Source organism: Hyperolius riggenbachi, chromosome 6, assembly GCF_040937935.1.
Source record: "Hyperolius riggenbachi isolate aHypRig1 chromosome 6, aHypRig1.pri, whole genome shotgun sequence".
In the NCBI taxonomy this organism is placed as follows: Eukaryota; Metazoa; Chordata; class Amphibia; order Anura; family Hyperoliidae; genus Hyperolius; species Hyperolius riggenbachi.
The window spans coordinates 357,194,243-357,208,150 of record NC_090651.1 but is presented as its reverse complement, the minus strand read 5'-3'; the positions used below and the strand labels follow the sequence as shown (position 1 = coordinate 357,208,150).

The 13,908-nt window shown below is 48.8% G+C and overlaps 1 protein-coding gene across 1 annotated transcript in view; it reads left to right on the top strand.

Moving 5' to 3' along the window:
• The window catches only part of LOC137521884 (aflatoxin B1 aldehyde reductase member 2-like), a 50,123-nt gene that overhangs the window by 20,921 nt on the left and 15,294 nt on the right, over nt 1-13,908 (top strand). The window contains exons 2-4 of the mRNA XM_068241741.1: nt 9,802-9,906; nt 10,595-10,691; nt 13,443-13,542. Coding sequence (XP_068097842.1) covers nt 9,802-9,906; nt 10,595-10,691; nt 13,443-13,542 — 302 coding nt within the window. The remainder of the gene's footprint in view (nt 1-9,801; nt 9,907-10,594; nt 10,692-13,442; nt 13,543-13,908) is intronic.

Below are 13,908 nucleotides of genomic sequence, written 5' to 3'. Positions count from 1 at the left end.
ATGCAATTAGCACTATTGCGGACCGCAACGCATACAAAAATACGCGTTGCCGCATTCCGCACGCGTAGATATGCGGCAACGCGTATTTTTGTACGCGTTTTTGTCACAAAGAAGAGTGGAGAGTATAGGCCCTTGCCGTTCTGTGACTGCGGAACCGTCACTATTGCCTGTTTCATAGTCAATTCTTGTATGTACTGATGTAATATGTACCGTTTCACTTGCGAACTGGGAATTCGCATAGGGACAAAGAGGTTGTGTGGAGGTTGCGTTTTAAAGCTCCAACGGTGTCCTTCCATTATTGTTCTCACCACCCAGGGATTTCGAATGTGCTCCGCCCAGACGAACCCAAATTTTTGGAGTCTGCACCCTACCGGACTCATCTGGATGGATACACCGTCAAAACCCCTTTGACGTGGCTGTAGTAGCGGGGGGCGGCCTTCTGTTTGTTTATTCTTGCCAAGTTAGCTTGACCTCCTTGCCAGTTCCGGCGATAATCTTTCCCAGGTCTATAGGCTCTTGCATTGTGGAATCTGGATTGCTGGGAGCGGGCCTGCTGATTAAAGGTCTTCCTCTGCCTACGGTCCTGTGGGATCAGTCCGGATTTCCCACCTGTGACACGGGATATTGCAGTATCCAGCTTCTCACCGAACAGGTTATTGCCATCGTAGGGAATTTTGCACCAGTTTTGCTTTGAGTTGGCATCCGCCGACCAGGACCTGAGCCACAGCGCTCTTCTGGCTGTCACAGAGTGTAGTAGTGTTCTGGCAATGGAACGGATAATGTCACATGATGCCTCACCCACGAAGTCTGATGTTAGTTTAAACTCTTGAAGTGATCTGATTAATGATTCTTTGTCTGTATCGGATGCTATAGCGGTCTCAAGATTTTCGGCCCACGCTCTGATAGCACGACTCACTGAGGTTAGCGCAACTGCCGGTTTCATGGCGCATCCAATTACAGCGTATACTTTCCTTAAATCTGCGTCTATTTTCCTCTCAATTGGTTCCTTGAAGGAGATCGCGTCTTCTATGGGTAGTGGGACGTGCTTCGCCAAACGCATAACTGCCGCATCTGCCACCGGTACCTTGTCGAAGCTGCCGCATTTATCTTCTGGAAGCGGGTAGAGTTTAGAGAATTTATTATTAAGGTTCGACTTTTTCTCCAACTTGTTCCACTCCTCCTGGATAATATCAGAAATTTCATCCATAAACGGGAACGTAGCTGTCGATTTCTTTAGATGTTTAAAGTAAGTTGTCTTCTGTTTAGTGGCCTTTTGAGGTTCACTGTCTTCGTCTTCCCATTCGATCGCCTGCTTCACGGCTGTAATATATGGGTCTACCAGACTGAAATCAAAACATCCATCTGTTTCTTCAATTTCTAGTCCCTCTTCCTGTGATGTAGATGGTAGGGGTTCCGTATACGATGTCTGCGGCCTATTGGCAATGTATTCCGCCATTGAGTCTTGCACCGCTTTCCTAATAAGCTCTGACACCTCCACTGGTTGTTGCTGCTCCGCCGCCATCTGTGAAAAGCATGACTGGCAAAGCAGCTTGTCTGGCATAGGTCTCTTCCCACAGGCTCGGCAACCTTTGGAGGAGTGTCTATGATGGCGATGTTCTCTGTGGTAGTCCCCTGGTGATCTGCTCCTAGATCTATAGTAGGATCTATAATAGTAATCCCTTCTGGATGAGCGTGATCTCTCTGAATAGTGCGGTTGTAGATCTCTATGGTCTCTATATTCTCCATAGTCTTTATCCGTCCGGCTCCTATACTGTTCGTTGTCTGCATAGCTTCCGTCATATATATGATCCAGGTTTGCAGGGGCGATGGCATCCTGTAGTCTTCTGGGGCTGTCAGGAGACATAGTAGTGTCTATTAGTTCTTCGCACTCTTTTAGTATGGTCCATAATAATACTCACCTGGTGCATCATACCTTACATCCTGAGGCTGGTCTGTGATCTGTGCATCCTGATCCATGCTGACCCCCCTAGAGATATTTTGCTGACAGTGTCTGAGGAGAGGAGAGAAAAAAAAAAGAATGCAGTGCAAACCAGAGAGAAAAAAAAAAAAAGTAAGGTACTATATTTCCCCCTGACCCGCAGCCTGACGCCCACCTACCGACCAGAGCGACCTCCGCAATTGAGCGCCGCGATCAGTGTCCAGATCCTCGCAGATAGAAGGATTCTGCCTAATGGACGCCGAACGCCGATGCTGCAGGCTTGAAAAAGCAGCTTCAAGGAAGTGGGCGTGGCCGCGAGGACGAAGTATGACCACTTCCGGCTGCCGGAGCGCAACCGGAAGTGACGACGCGCTGAAGGAATCAACGGCCGCCCCACTTCTCAGCCAGCGCGACATGCGCCAGACGTCACCCCGCTACCCCGCAGGAGCAGCGTGAGCAATGAACACTGCCCCCAGGTATGATTACACATCAAACAAAGTGGATCCGCACAAGCACATAGCATTTAGCCATGAAAATTTTTAAGAGGGACATGCCGCAATAGAGATTATTAATCCCCTATCCTGACAGCCATGCAGCATTCCGAGCCCCCCCAAGACCAGCAGAACTGGGGCTACCACAGGGCTACCTTTAGTAGTCACAGGGTCCGCATCAGGAGAGGCTGAACCTGATGGATAACCACATTTGTGGCAGGCCTCTGCACCGGAAGTCTTCCCTGTCCGAGGTGAGGATGAAAAACATAGACTGGTGTACAGGGGTGGGAGTTAATTTTATCTAGTTACCTGTCCAATGGGGTTAGTGGGCGGAGCAACTACCCATCAGTGCTGCCATGGAGGCATAAGGAAAAGAGCTTATTTACCCAGGTCACAGCATTCAACTGACCAGATCTCTCTTCAGTCAAGGGCAACGCTAGCTAGCTTTGACGGCCAAGGAAACTAAGGGAGAGATGACAGCTAGGCCAGCCAGCGCACTTGCAGTGCGGTTTGGTGGGGGTTTGTGGGTGAAGTCTAGGGTGCCAGGACATCTGTGCCTATAGGCTCCTGTGATGTAAATCCGGGCTTGATGCAAGTAGAAATAGTAGGCATAGTTCTTCAGTGGTTCCAATCCTTCTTGAGTGGCAGAACCCACAAAGTGTCTATGCGGCCCTTCCTGTCCACCCCTGTATCACTTAAGTATGGGGTGCCCCAGGGCTCAATCCTCTCTCCCCTGCTTTTCACGATTAACATGTTACCGCTTGGAAAACTAATCCAAAAACATGGCCTGACATACCACTGCTATGCAGACGACACCCAACTATATCTTTCCTTCAAGCCTGGTGTGACAGACCCAACTCTAACTATAAACGCCTGCTTACGTGAACTACAGCAATGGATGAATGACAACTGGCTGAAACTAAATGCAGACAAAACTGAAGTCCTTCCGATTGGAAGGCAGAGCATGATACCAAAACAACTTAACTTGCAGTCTTCACCACTGGGAATAGAAGGCACGGATCTACGCAGCTCTGATCATGTGCGTAGCCTGGGAGTTCTAATTGATGGGAATTTAAACTTCAGAACTCAAATCTCTGCTGTGGTGAAATCATCCTATTTTCACCTGAAGAACATTGCAAAAATCAAGCACCTCATCCCCCCAGAAGATATGCCAACCTTAGTCCATGCCTTTATCACATCCCGACTGGACTACTGTAATGCTCTCTACACTGGCCTTCCAAAAAAGGTCTTGTACCGCCTACAACTGATACAGAATACTGCTGCCAGACTGCTAACCAACCAACCCCGTCACTGCCACATAATGCCAGTCCTGCACTCCCTTCACTAGCTACCTATAGAATGGAGGGTCCCATAGCCGGCCTTTGACCTGTGCGACCAGAGTGGTCGCTCAGGGCGCCGGGTTCCAAGGGGGCGCCTAATAGCTGGTGACCTATACTGAGGGCACCTACACCTGATTTCCTATACTGGGGGCACCTATAGCTGGCAACCTTTACTGAGGGCACCAACACCTGGATACCTATACTGGAGGCACCTACGCCTGGCTACCTATGGGGGCGATGGAGACCTTCAACTGACTTCCTATACTGGGGGCACCTATGCTTGGCAACCTATATTGAGGGCACCTACACATGAGATCGGGGGGGGGGGGGGAAGTTGGGGGGGCGCACTGCGGCTATAACGCGTGGTGCAAATTGTTGGTGCTGTGCTATCATTCTAAATGAAGGGTGGGGGGCTAACTGTCCCACTGACTGTATTTATTAATATTCCTGAAAGGTTCTAGCCTTCATTTTTAAGTATATTCAGGATAAAGCACTCTTTCCTCCATTCGTGGTTATTAATAGTATTTTCCTATTATACATACGTGACGTATCACAGAGATCTGAGCATTTGGCGTGATGTGTCACGACGTCAAAAAGGTTGGGAACCACTGTCCTAGGAGATATCTCAGGAGAAAAGGTGAATTGCATATGGGCCTGTGTGTGTGTGAGTGCGTGTGTGCGCGCATGCGTGAAGAGGGGCACAAAAATCAGGTTTCGCTCAGGGCGCTGTAAAACCTAAGGCCGGCCCTGGAGGGTCCTATTCAAGATCGGCCTACGGTCATTTAAATCCCTGAATAATCTGGGCCCTGGATACATGAAAGATATGTTGCAGCTGCGTAGCAATCCCCGCATTCTTAGATCCACAGGTTCTAATAATCTAGTCATACCCAGAATCCACTTGGAAACTTTTGATCCCAGAGCCTTCTGTCATGCTGCCTGTAACGATTGGTGTCAGCACACAGTGAGAATCTGATTATTGATGATCTGCAGAATCATCAACAATACAGATGTATACTTGATTATGGATGATCTGCAGAATCACCAATAATACAAGTATGGCTAACCTCTGGACACCTAATGAAGTATAAGTGTTAAGTGTAACTGTAGGCTATCTCCCGAGAGGCGGGCGATAAGGGCAGCTCGGCCAGGAACCACCTGAGGGGCAGGTGGCCCTGGACTGTGCAGCGATTATCTCCTTGAGAGAGGAGATAGAGATAATCTGGCAGCCAGTGATTCCCTGGTAACTGGAAATCAGACTGTACTGCAGCCAGGGGCTCCAATGGGAGAGAGGCCACTGGCTGTACTGTAGGAAGGACTCTCTGATGAGCAAGAGGTCCTTGCAGCTAACTGACACTTGGTGGAATAGTGTCACGGGTAGTACAGACAGACTGAACACTCAAGGGATGAGTGACAGCCAGAAGGGTCGGGCAGGCCAGGTCGGCAACACCCGAGCAAATGGTAATAACAGATAAAAATTACAATCCTAGTCTGGGGTGTGAGGACCTTGGTCTCGACACCCAGGACCTAGTCTAAAGAATAACACAGTATCGTATGCTTGGGTGTGAGATCCGTAGTCACAACACCCTGGAACTGGTCTAAAGTATAACACAGTAATGACACAGTAATCCTAAGCTTGGGTGTGAGGTCCGTGGTCACAACACCCTGGAACTGGTCTAAAGTATAACACAGTAATGACACAGTAATCCTAAACTTGGGTGTGAGGTCCTTGGTCACAACACCCTGGAACTGGTCTAAAGTATAACACAGTAATGACACAGTAATCCTAAACTTGGGTGTGAGGTCCGTTGTCACAACACCCTGGAACTGGTATAAAGTATAACACAGTATAACAATAGCGTAATCTGGCTAAGTGTGAATTCCCAGGTCCACCTAGTTCTAACACACTGTAGGATCTGACTGAGGTCTAAATACTCACACGCAAGTATTCGCAACGGCAGACCACCAGAAACTGACAAGCAAGATCTATATATACTTGCAGTGCTGTGCAGCTCCGCCCGAGCCACTCAGCCAATCCAGAGTCCAGCTGGGATCAGCTGATCGGCCTGATCAGCTGATTCCCCTTCTGCTGGTATAAATGTCCTGTCGCCTGGCGCGCGCACGCGTAGCTCTCCATCTGTGTGAACTAGAAGGTCCAGCCAAGCCAGACGCGTCGCTGCGCAGAAACCGCCGGTCTGAACACGGAGATAGCCGCCCTGTCACTAGACCACGCGGCAGCATCTCCGCTGTTCATTACACTGCCCCTACGTTTTGGAACTCCCTACCTCAACAGATCAGGACAGCTCCATCCCTGGACGTGTTTAAATCCAGACTGAAAACCCACCTGTTCAGTTTGGCATTTGCAGAATTATAACTTTTGTTGTGTGAATATTTCATCCTACTAATTACTGAATCTGAGTGAGCCTAAGCGCTTTGAGTCCTATGGGAGAAAAGCGCTATAGAAATGTTATTGTATTGTATTGTATAAATAAAATCACGAGACAGTCTGATAGCTCCCCTTTATTGCAGCACATTCTGGCTTTTTAATAAGAAGTGGGTGAGGCCGATTTCAATAAAAGTATCATAACATAAGTCCACATAGACAATTCAATGAACACACCCCACAAATGACCCCATTTTGGAAAGTAGACACTTTAAGGTATTCAGAGAGGAGCATAGTGAGTCCGTGGCAGATTTCATTTTTTTTTGTCGCAAGTTAGAAGAAATGGAAACTTTTTGCAAGTGTCGTTTTCCGCTAACTTGTGACAAAAAATAAAATCTTCTATGAACTCACTATGCCTCTCAGTGAATACTTTGGGATGTCTTCTTTCCAAAATGGGGTCATTTGGGGGGCATTTATACTATCCTGGAATTTTAGCACCTCATGAAACATGACAGGTGGGCAGAAAAGTCGGAAATGCTTCAAAATGGGAAAATTCACTTTTGGCACCATAGTTTGTAAACGCTATAACTTTTACCCAATCCAATAAATATACACGGAATGTTTTCTTTTTAATCAAAGACATGTAGCAGAATAACTTTCGCGCTCAAATGTATAGGAAATTTTACTTTATTTGAAAAATGTCAGCACAGAAAGTCAAAAAAGTCATTTTTTTAACAAAATTCATGTCTTTTTTTATGAATATAATAAAAACGAAAACTCGCAGCAGCAATCAAATAGCACCAAAAGAAAGCTGTATTCGTGACGAGAAAAGGAGGTAAAATTCATTTAGGTGGTAGGTTGTATGACCAAGCAATAAACCGTGAACGCTGCAGTGGTCTGAATGGAAAAAAAGGCTCTGGTCCTTAAAGGGACGAACAGGCCGAACATGGCCGCGATGTTCGGGTGTTCGAGCCGAACTCCGAACATAATGGAAGTCAATGGGGACCCGAACTTTCGTGCTTTGTAAAGCCTCCTTACATGCTACATACCCCAAATTTACAGGGTATGTGCACCTTGGGAGTGGGTACAAGAGGAAAATTTTTTTTAGCAAAAAGAGCTTATAGTTTTTGAGAAAATCGATTTTAAAGTTTCAAAGGGAAAACTGTCTTTTAAATGCGGGAAATGTCTGTTTTCTTTGCACAGGTAACATGCTTTTTGCCGCCATGCAGTCATAAATGTAATACAGCAGCTGTACCTGGAGGTGAGATTTCCACATTTAGGATACCCTGTTCACTGCCACACCTCCCCAGCCCCCAATCCCTCCAGCCCTCTCATTCTGCCTTAGTGCCAGTGCACTCCAAATAGCACTAGCATATAAACACTCAGCGCTTGTAGAAGTGATTTTCAGAGCAATTCAAGGCATGTGCAGAGCGATTTTTCTAATCACGCCTCGCGATTTTTGGTGTACCACTTTTTATTTTTTGTTACAGTAAAGCTGTAACCAAACAGCTTCTGTAACAAACATGCTTTTCAGAGCGATTTTCCACTTTCCTATACTTAAAGAGACACTGAAGCGAAAAAAAAATATATGATATAATGAATTGGTTGTGTGCTATGAATAATTACTAGAAGATTAGCAGCAAAGAAAATATTCTCATATTTTTATTTTCAGGTATATAGTGTTTTTTTCTAACATTGCATCATTCTCTAATATGTGCAGATTACACGACGCTCTGCATTCAAAATGATTCTTTCAGAGCAGTCTGTGAAGTAATGACCTCTCCTCCTGGCAGATAAAAAGAAAACTGTTCACTTACAGTTGAGATAATAAAAGTCAGAAGACAGCCCTCTCCACGACTTTGAAAGTCGTAGAGATTAATGGCTTTTTTGCATACAGATAGCAACTGGAGTTTCTCAACTCTTCCTGTACTGGAAACAATTACACTGATGTATCTGAGCTTAATGTTTTATTTCTTAGCTGTGCTACACATACCAATCATAATATCATAATTTTTTTTTCGCTTCAGTGTCTCTTTAACATTGAGGCTGAATCGTCTCAGAAATCAGCAAAAATGCTGCAGGACCCGCGGTTGCGTTTGGGAAAAAATCACATTGCTCTGGTGTGCTCCATCCCATTCAAATACATTAGCCAAGCGCTTTTCAAAGCACTGGCAACTTTAAAAGAGCTCAGAAGCGCTCTTGGTGTGCACCAGCCCTTACTCTGGGGTACACAGGCAATCTTCACTTACTCACCTATGTGATCTCCATGTCCCGTCATCTGTGCCCATAAATAGGTGGGAGGGTGGTGGGTTGGGAGAAGGATGGAATGTCTTATTTGACGTTGTTGTTCTTGATTATGATCAATGTTGTATTATTTCAATGTTATTTTATAAAACATCATTATTTATACCTTTATTTATACACTCAAAGGTTTTTCCCAGATGTGGCAAACCAATCGATCACTCTATGATCAGATTTTGATTAAATTGTTTTCCACACCGCTATTCAATTTTAGCAGGCAATCTATTGAAAATCAATCAAACCGTAGTGTTGCGCTGATGGATGCAGTGCAGTGCTATGACCCATGGACTGACCACCTGCCCCACCGCCAATCAACAGAAAGTTTCCGTCTTGTCTGATCGATAATTCTGATTGTTTTTCGTATTATCTATCAAAATTTGATTGACATGTTGGGCTAATAGATTTCTGGCAGATTCGGAACTGTAGTGAAAATAATGTAATGAATAAAAGTGCCTATTTTTTTTACAATGTTCATTTATAAATGATTCTGTTTGGGCCTTTCTTCACTTGTCGGTTTTTCTGTGCGTCAGTTTTTTTCATGAGTTGCCTGACAGTTTTGCATTGCTGTCAGTTGTTTTTCTGCTTATAAAAATGCATTCAAGTTTGAACTAGTCCATTGATTAACATTGGTTTCAGTTTTCCTGTGTAGAAAATGCACAGAAAAACTGATGAGTGGAGACAGGCCCTTAGTGTTTATTTCATTTTAAACAATACCAGTTGCCTGGCAGTCCTGCTGATCTCTTTGCCTTCAGCAAACAAGCATGCAGCAAATCGAGTCACACTTCAGTCAGAGCACTTGATCTGCATGCTTGTTCAGGATCTATGGCTAAAAGTATTAGAGGCAGAGGATCAGCAGGACAGCCAGGCAATCTGCATTGTTTAAAAAGGAAATAAATATGACAGCCTCCATATCACACTCACTTCAGGTTCCCTTTAAGGATACCAGAGCCGAAACTATTAGGAGAATCAGGGAGTGCAGGCATGTATGGGAACCTGTCCTGATGGCCACCGCTCTCCCCGTTCTCCTCTTCCCCCCCCCCCCCCCCCCCTTCTTCTTACCTAAAGGCAGCCTCTTTCGGTTACCGGAGTCTGGTCTTACTGAGCAGGTGCAAGCCTGGCTTGCACGCGTCCCTCAGTGCGCAACCGCAGCCAGGAGCGCTCTGTGCATGTTGTAATCGTGATATAGGTAAGGAGGGGTGCAGAGGAGAAAGGGGTGCGGTGGCCATCAGGACAGGTCCCCCTACATGCCTGCTCCACCCCATTTCCCCTAATAGTTTCATCCCTGGTATCCTTTAGGGAGTAAACCTGCTAATGTTTGACTTTCTACTAACCAGCTGTTTTGTCTTCCAGGGCAAGTTCAAAGAGTTGGGTCTCTCTAACTTCGCTTCCTGGGAGGTGATGGAGGTCTACTGCATCTGCAAACAGAATAACTGGGTGTTGCCCACTGTCTACCAGGTACCCCTGCATGCTAACCTGTGTGCTGCCCACTGTGTACCAGGTACCCCCATGCTAGCCTGTGTGCTGCCCACTATACCAGGTACCCCCCCATGCTAACCTGTATGCTGTCCACTATGTACCAGGTACCCCCCCCCCCCTATGCTAACCTGTGTGCAGCCTACTGTGTACCAGGTACCCCCCATGCTAACCTGTGTGATGCCCACTGTGTACTAGGTACCCCCCCCCCCCCATGCTTTCCTTTTAAGCAATACCAGTTGCCTGGCTGCCCTGCTGATCTATTTGGCTGAAGTAGTGGCTGAATCACACCAGTAACAAGCATGCAGCTAATCTTGACATACCTGTCAAAATTGTCAGAAAAACCTGATCTGCTGCATGCTTGTTCAGGGGCTATGGCTGAAGGTATTAGAGGCAGAGGATCAGCAGGATAGACAGGCAACTGGTATTGCTTAAATGGAAATAAATATGGCAGCCTCCATACACCTCTCTCTACAGTTCTCCTTTAAGTACCCCCCCCCCCCCCTTCCTCATTTGATGTATGGCCACTTCAGTTCCTCAGACAGTATCAGAAAATCCTGATATCTTTGTCTGACCAGCCAGGTCTCTGATGCTTCCTGTCAGGTGACACGTCATGTGATCCTTGGTGGTGGCCTTTGTGTGTCACTAATGGTAATTGTTGTGTTCCCAGGGCATGTACAACGCCACCACGCGACAGGTAGAGACAGAGCTGCTCCCCTGCCTGCGACAGCTCGGGATCCGCTTCTACGCATACAACCCGCTGGCAGGTGAGCGGATCACTGGAGAACCGTGTATTGTCCAGAGACACCAACACTGCTGAGGCTTCTATACATGATAGACTATTATCAGTGGGAAGTGTATCTCAGTGATTGTGTCATCCAGCAGAATACTGGCAGGCAGTGACAGTTCATGTATGCTTGTCTCAGTCAAGCTGCATGTACTGTGCTGTGGTAAGGAGAGGAGAGGCTGCATGTACTGTCCTATGGAGAGGGGAGGAGATGCAGGAGGCTGCATGTACTGTACTATGGAGAGGGGAGGAGATGCAGGAGGCAGCATGTGTTGTCCTATGGAGAGGGGAGGAGAGGCAGGAGGCTGCATGTACTGCCCTATGGAGAAGGGAGGGTGAGGCAGGAGGCTGCATGTACTATCCTACGGAGAGGGGAAGAGATGCAGGAGGCTGCATGTACTGTCCTATGGAGAGGGGAGGAGAGGCAGGGGGCTGCACGTACTGTGCTATGGAGATGGGAGGAGAAGAGAGGGGTGGCAGGAGGCTGCATGTGTTGTCGTATGGAGAGGGAAGGAGAGGCAGGAGGCTGCATGTGTTGTCCTATGGAGAGGGGAGAGGAGGCAGGAGGCTGCATGTACTGTCCTGTGGAGAGGGGAGGAGATGCAGGAGGCTGCATGTACTGTCCTATGGAGAGGGGAGGCAGGAGGCTGCATGTACTATCCTATGGAGAGGGGAGGAGATGCAGGAGGCTGCATGTACTGTCCCATGGAGAGGGTAGGAGAGGCAGTAGGCTGCATGTACTGTCCTATGGAGAGGGGAGGAGAGGCAGGAGGCTGCATGTACTGTCCTATGGAGAGGGGAGGGGAGGCAGGAGGCTGCATGTACTAAGCTATGGAGAGGAGAGGGGAGGGGAGGCAGGAGGCTGCATGTACTAAGCTATGGAGAGGGGAGGAGAGGAGAGGCCGGAGGCTGCATGTACTGTGCAATGGAGTGGGGAGCAGAGGCAGGAGGCTGCATGTACTACGTCCTGTGGAGAGGGGAGGGGAGGCAGGAGGCTGCATGTACTAAGCTATGGAGAGGGGAGGAGAGGAGAGGCCGGAGGCTGCATGTACTGTCCTATGGAGAGGGGAGGAGAGGCAGGAGGCTGCATGTACTGTCCTATTGAGATGGGAGGAGAGGCAGGAGGCTGTCCTATGGAGAGGGGATGAGAGGCAGGAGGCTGCATGCACTGTCCTATAGAGAGGGGAGGAGAGGCAGGAGGCTGCATGTACTGTCCTATGGAGAGAGGAGGAGAGGTAGGAGGCTGCATGTACTGTCCTATGGAGAGAGGGGGGGGGGGGGGTGCAGGAGGCTGCATGTACTGTCCTATGTAGAGAGGAGGAGAGGTAGGAGGCTGCATGTACTGTCCTATGGAGAGAGGAGTAGAGGCAGGAGGCTGCATGTACTGTCCTATGGAGAGGGGAGGAGAGGCAGGAGGTAGCACGTGTTGTCCTATTGGGAGGGGAGGAGAGGCGAGGCAACAGGCTGCATGTACTATCCTATGGAGAGGGGAGGAGAGGCAGGAGGCTGCATGTACTGTCCTATTGAGAGGGGAGGAGAGGCAGGAGGCTGTCCTATGGAGAGGGGATGAGAGGCAGGAGGCTGCATGCACTGTCCTATAGAGAGGGGAGGAGAGGCAGGAGGCTGCATGTACTGTCCTATAGAGAGAGCAGGAGAGGTAGGAGGCTGCATGTACTGCGCTATGGAGAGGGGAGGAGAGGCTGCATGTAATGCGCTAGGGAGAGGGGAGGAGAGGCCGGAGGCTGCATGTACGGTGCTATGGAGAGGGGAGGAGATGCTGCATGTACTGCCCTATGGAGAGGAGAGGGGAGGAAAGGCAGGGAGCATGTACTATCCTATGGAGAGGGGAGGCAGGAGGCTGCATGTACTGTCCTATGGAAAGGGGAGGAGAGGCAGAAGGCTGCATGTACTGTCCTATGGAGAGGGGAGGAGAGGCCGGAGGCTGCATGTACTGTCCTATGGAGAGAGCAGGAGAGGTAGGAGGCTGCATGTACTGTCCTATGGAGAGGGGGGGGGGATGCAGGAGGCTGCATGTACTGTCCTATGTAGAGAGGAGGAGAGGCAGGAGGCTGCATGTACTGTCCTATGGAGAGGGGAGGAGAGGCAGGATGCTGCATGTACTTTCCTATGGAGAGAGGAGGAGAGGTAGGAGGCTGCATATACTGTCCTATGGAGAGAGGAGGAGAGGCAGGAGGCTGCATGTACTGTGCGATGGGGAGGAGAGGCAGGGAGCATGTACTGTCCTATGTAGAGGGAAGGAGAGGCTGCATGTACTGCGCTATGGAGAGGGGAGGAGAGGCTGCATGTAATGCGCTAGGGAGAGGGGAGGAGAGGCCGGAGGCTGCATGTACGGTGCTATGGAGAGGGGAGGAGATGCTGCATGTACTGCCCTATGGAGAGGAGAGGGGAGGAAAGGCAGGGAGCATGTACTATCCTATGGAGAGGGGAGGCAGGAGGCTGCATGTACTGTCCTATGGAAAGGGGAGGAGAGGCAGAAGGCTGCATGTACTGTCCTATGGAGAGGGGAGGAGAGGCCGGAGGCTGCATGTACTGTCCTATGGAGAGAGCAGGAGAGGTAGGAGGCTGCATGTACTGTCCTATGGAGAGGAGAGGAGAGCCAGGAGACTGCATGCACTGCCCTATGGAGAGGGGAGGGAGAGGCAAGCGGTCCCTTGCAAGCAGGCTTTGGGTCTGCATTGAATTTATGAACAGTCTTTCTGCTTGTTTCCAGGGGGTCTTCTGACAGGGAAATACCATTATGAGGACAAGGAGAAGGATCAGGCACCGAGCAGATTCTTTGGGAACAGCTGGGCTGAAGCCTACAGGAACAGGTGATCCGCATCTCCTCTCTGGACTCTCCCCTTGCACAACAGCTTAGAACTTTGTTTTATAGCTCAGAGTTACCCCAGCAAGCAGCAAAGCAGCAGTAATAGTCCCGTCATAGAGGATCTTGTCCCAGTTAAAGTGGCCCTGAACTGAAACAAAAAAAAAAGAGGAACCAGCGCCCTGCAGCTGCCCTGTGCTCGCGCTGTCACAAAGTGTTTCTCCAGTCCCCCACAGCGACCCTCTTCTGGCCAGCCGACTGGCAAGTCAACGGGCCACTGTGCATGTGCTACTCTGGCCATGTGCATCCTCGATCACTCTGTGCTTGCGCAGTAGACCTTTTTCGCACTGCGTATGCGCAGAGTGCTCCCATA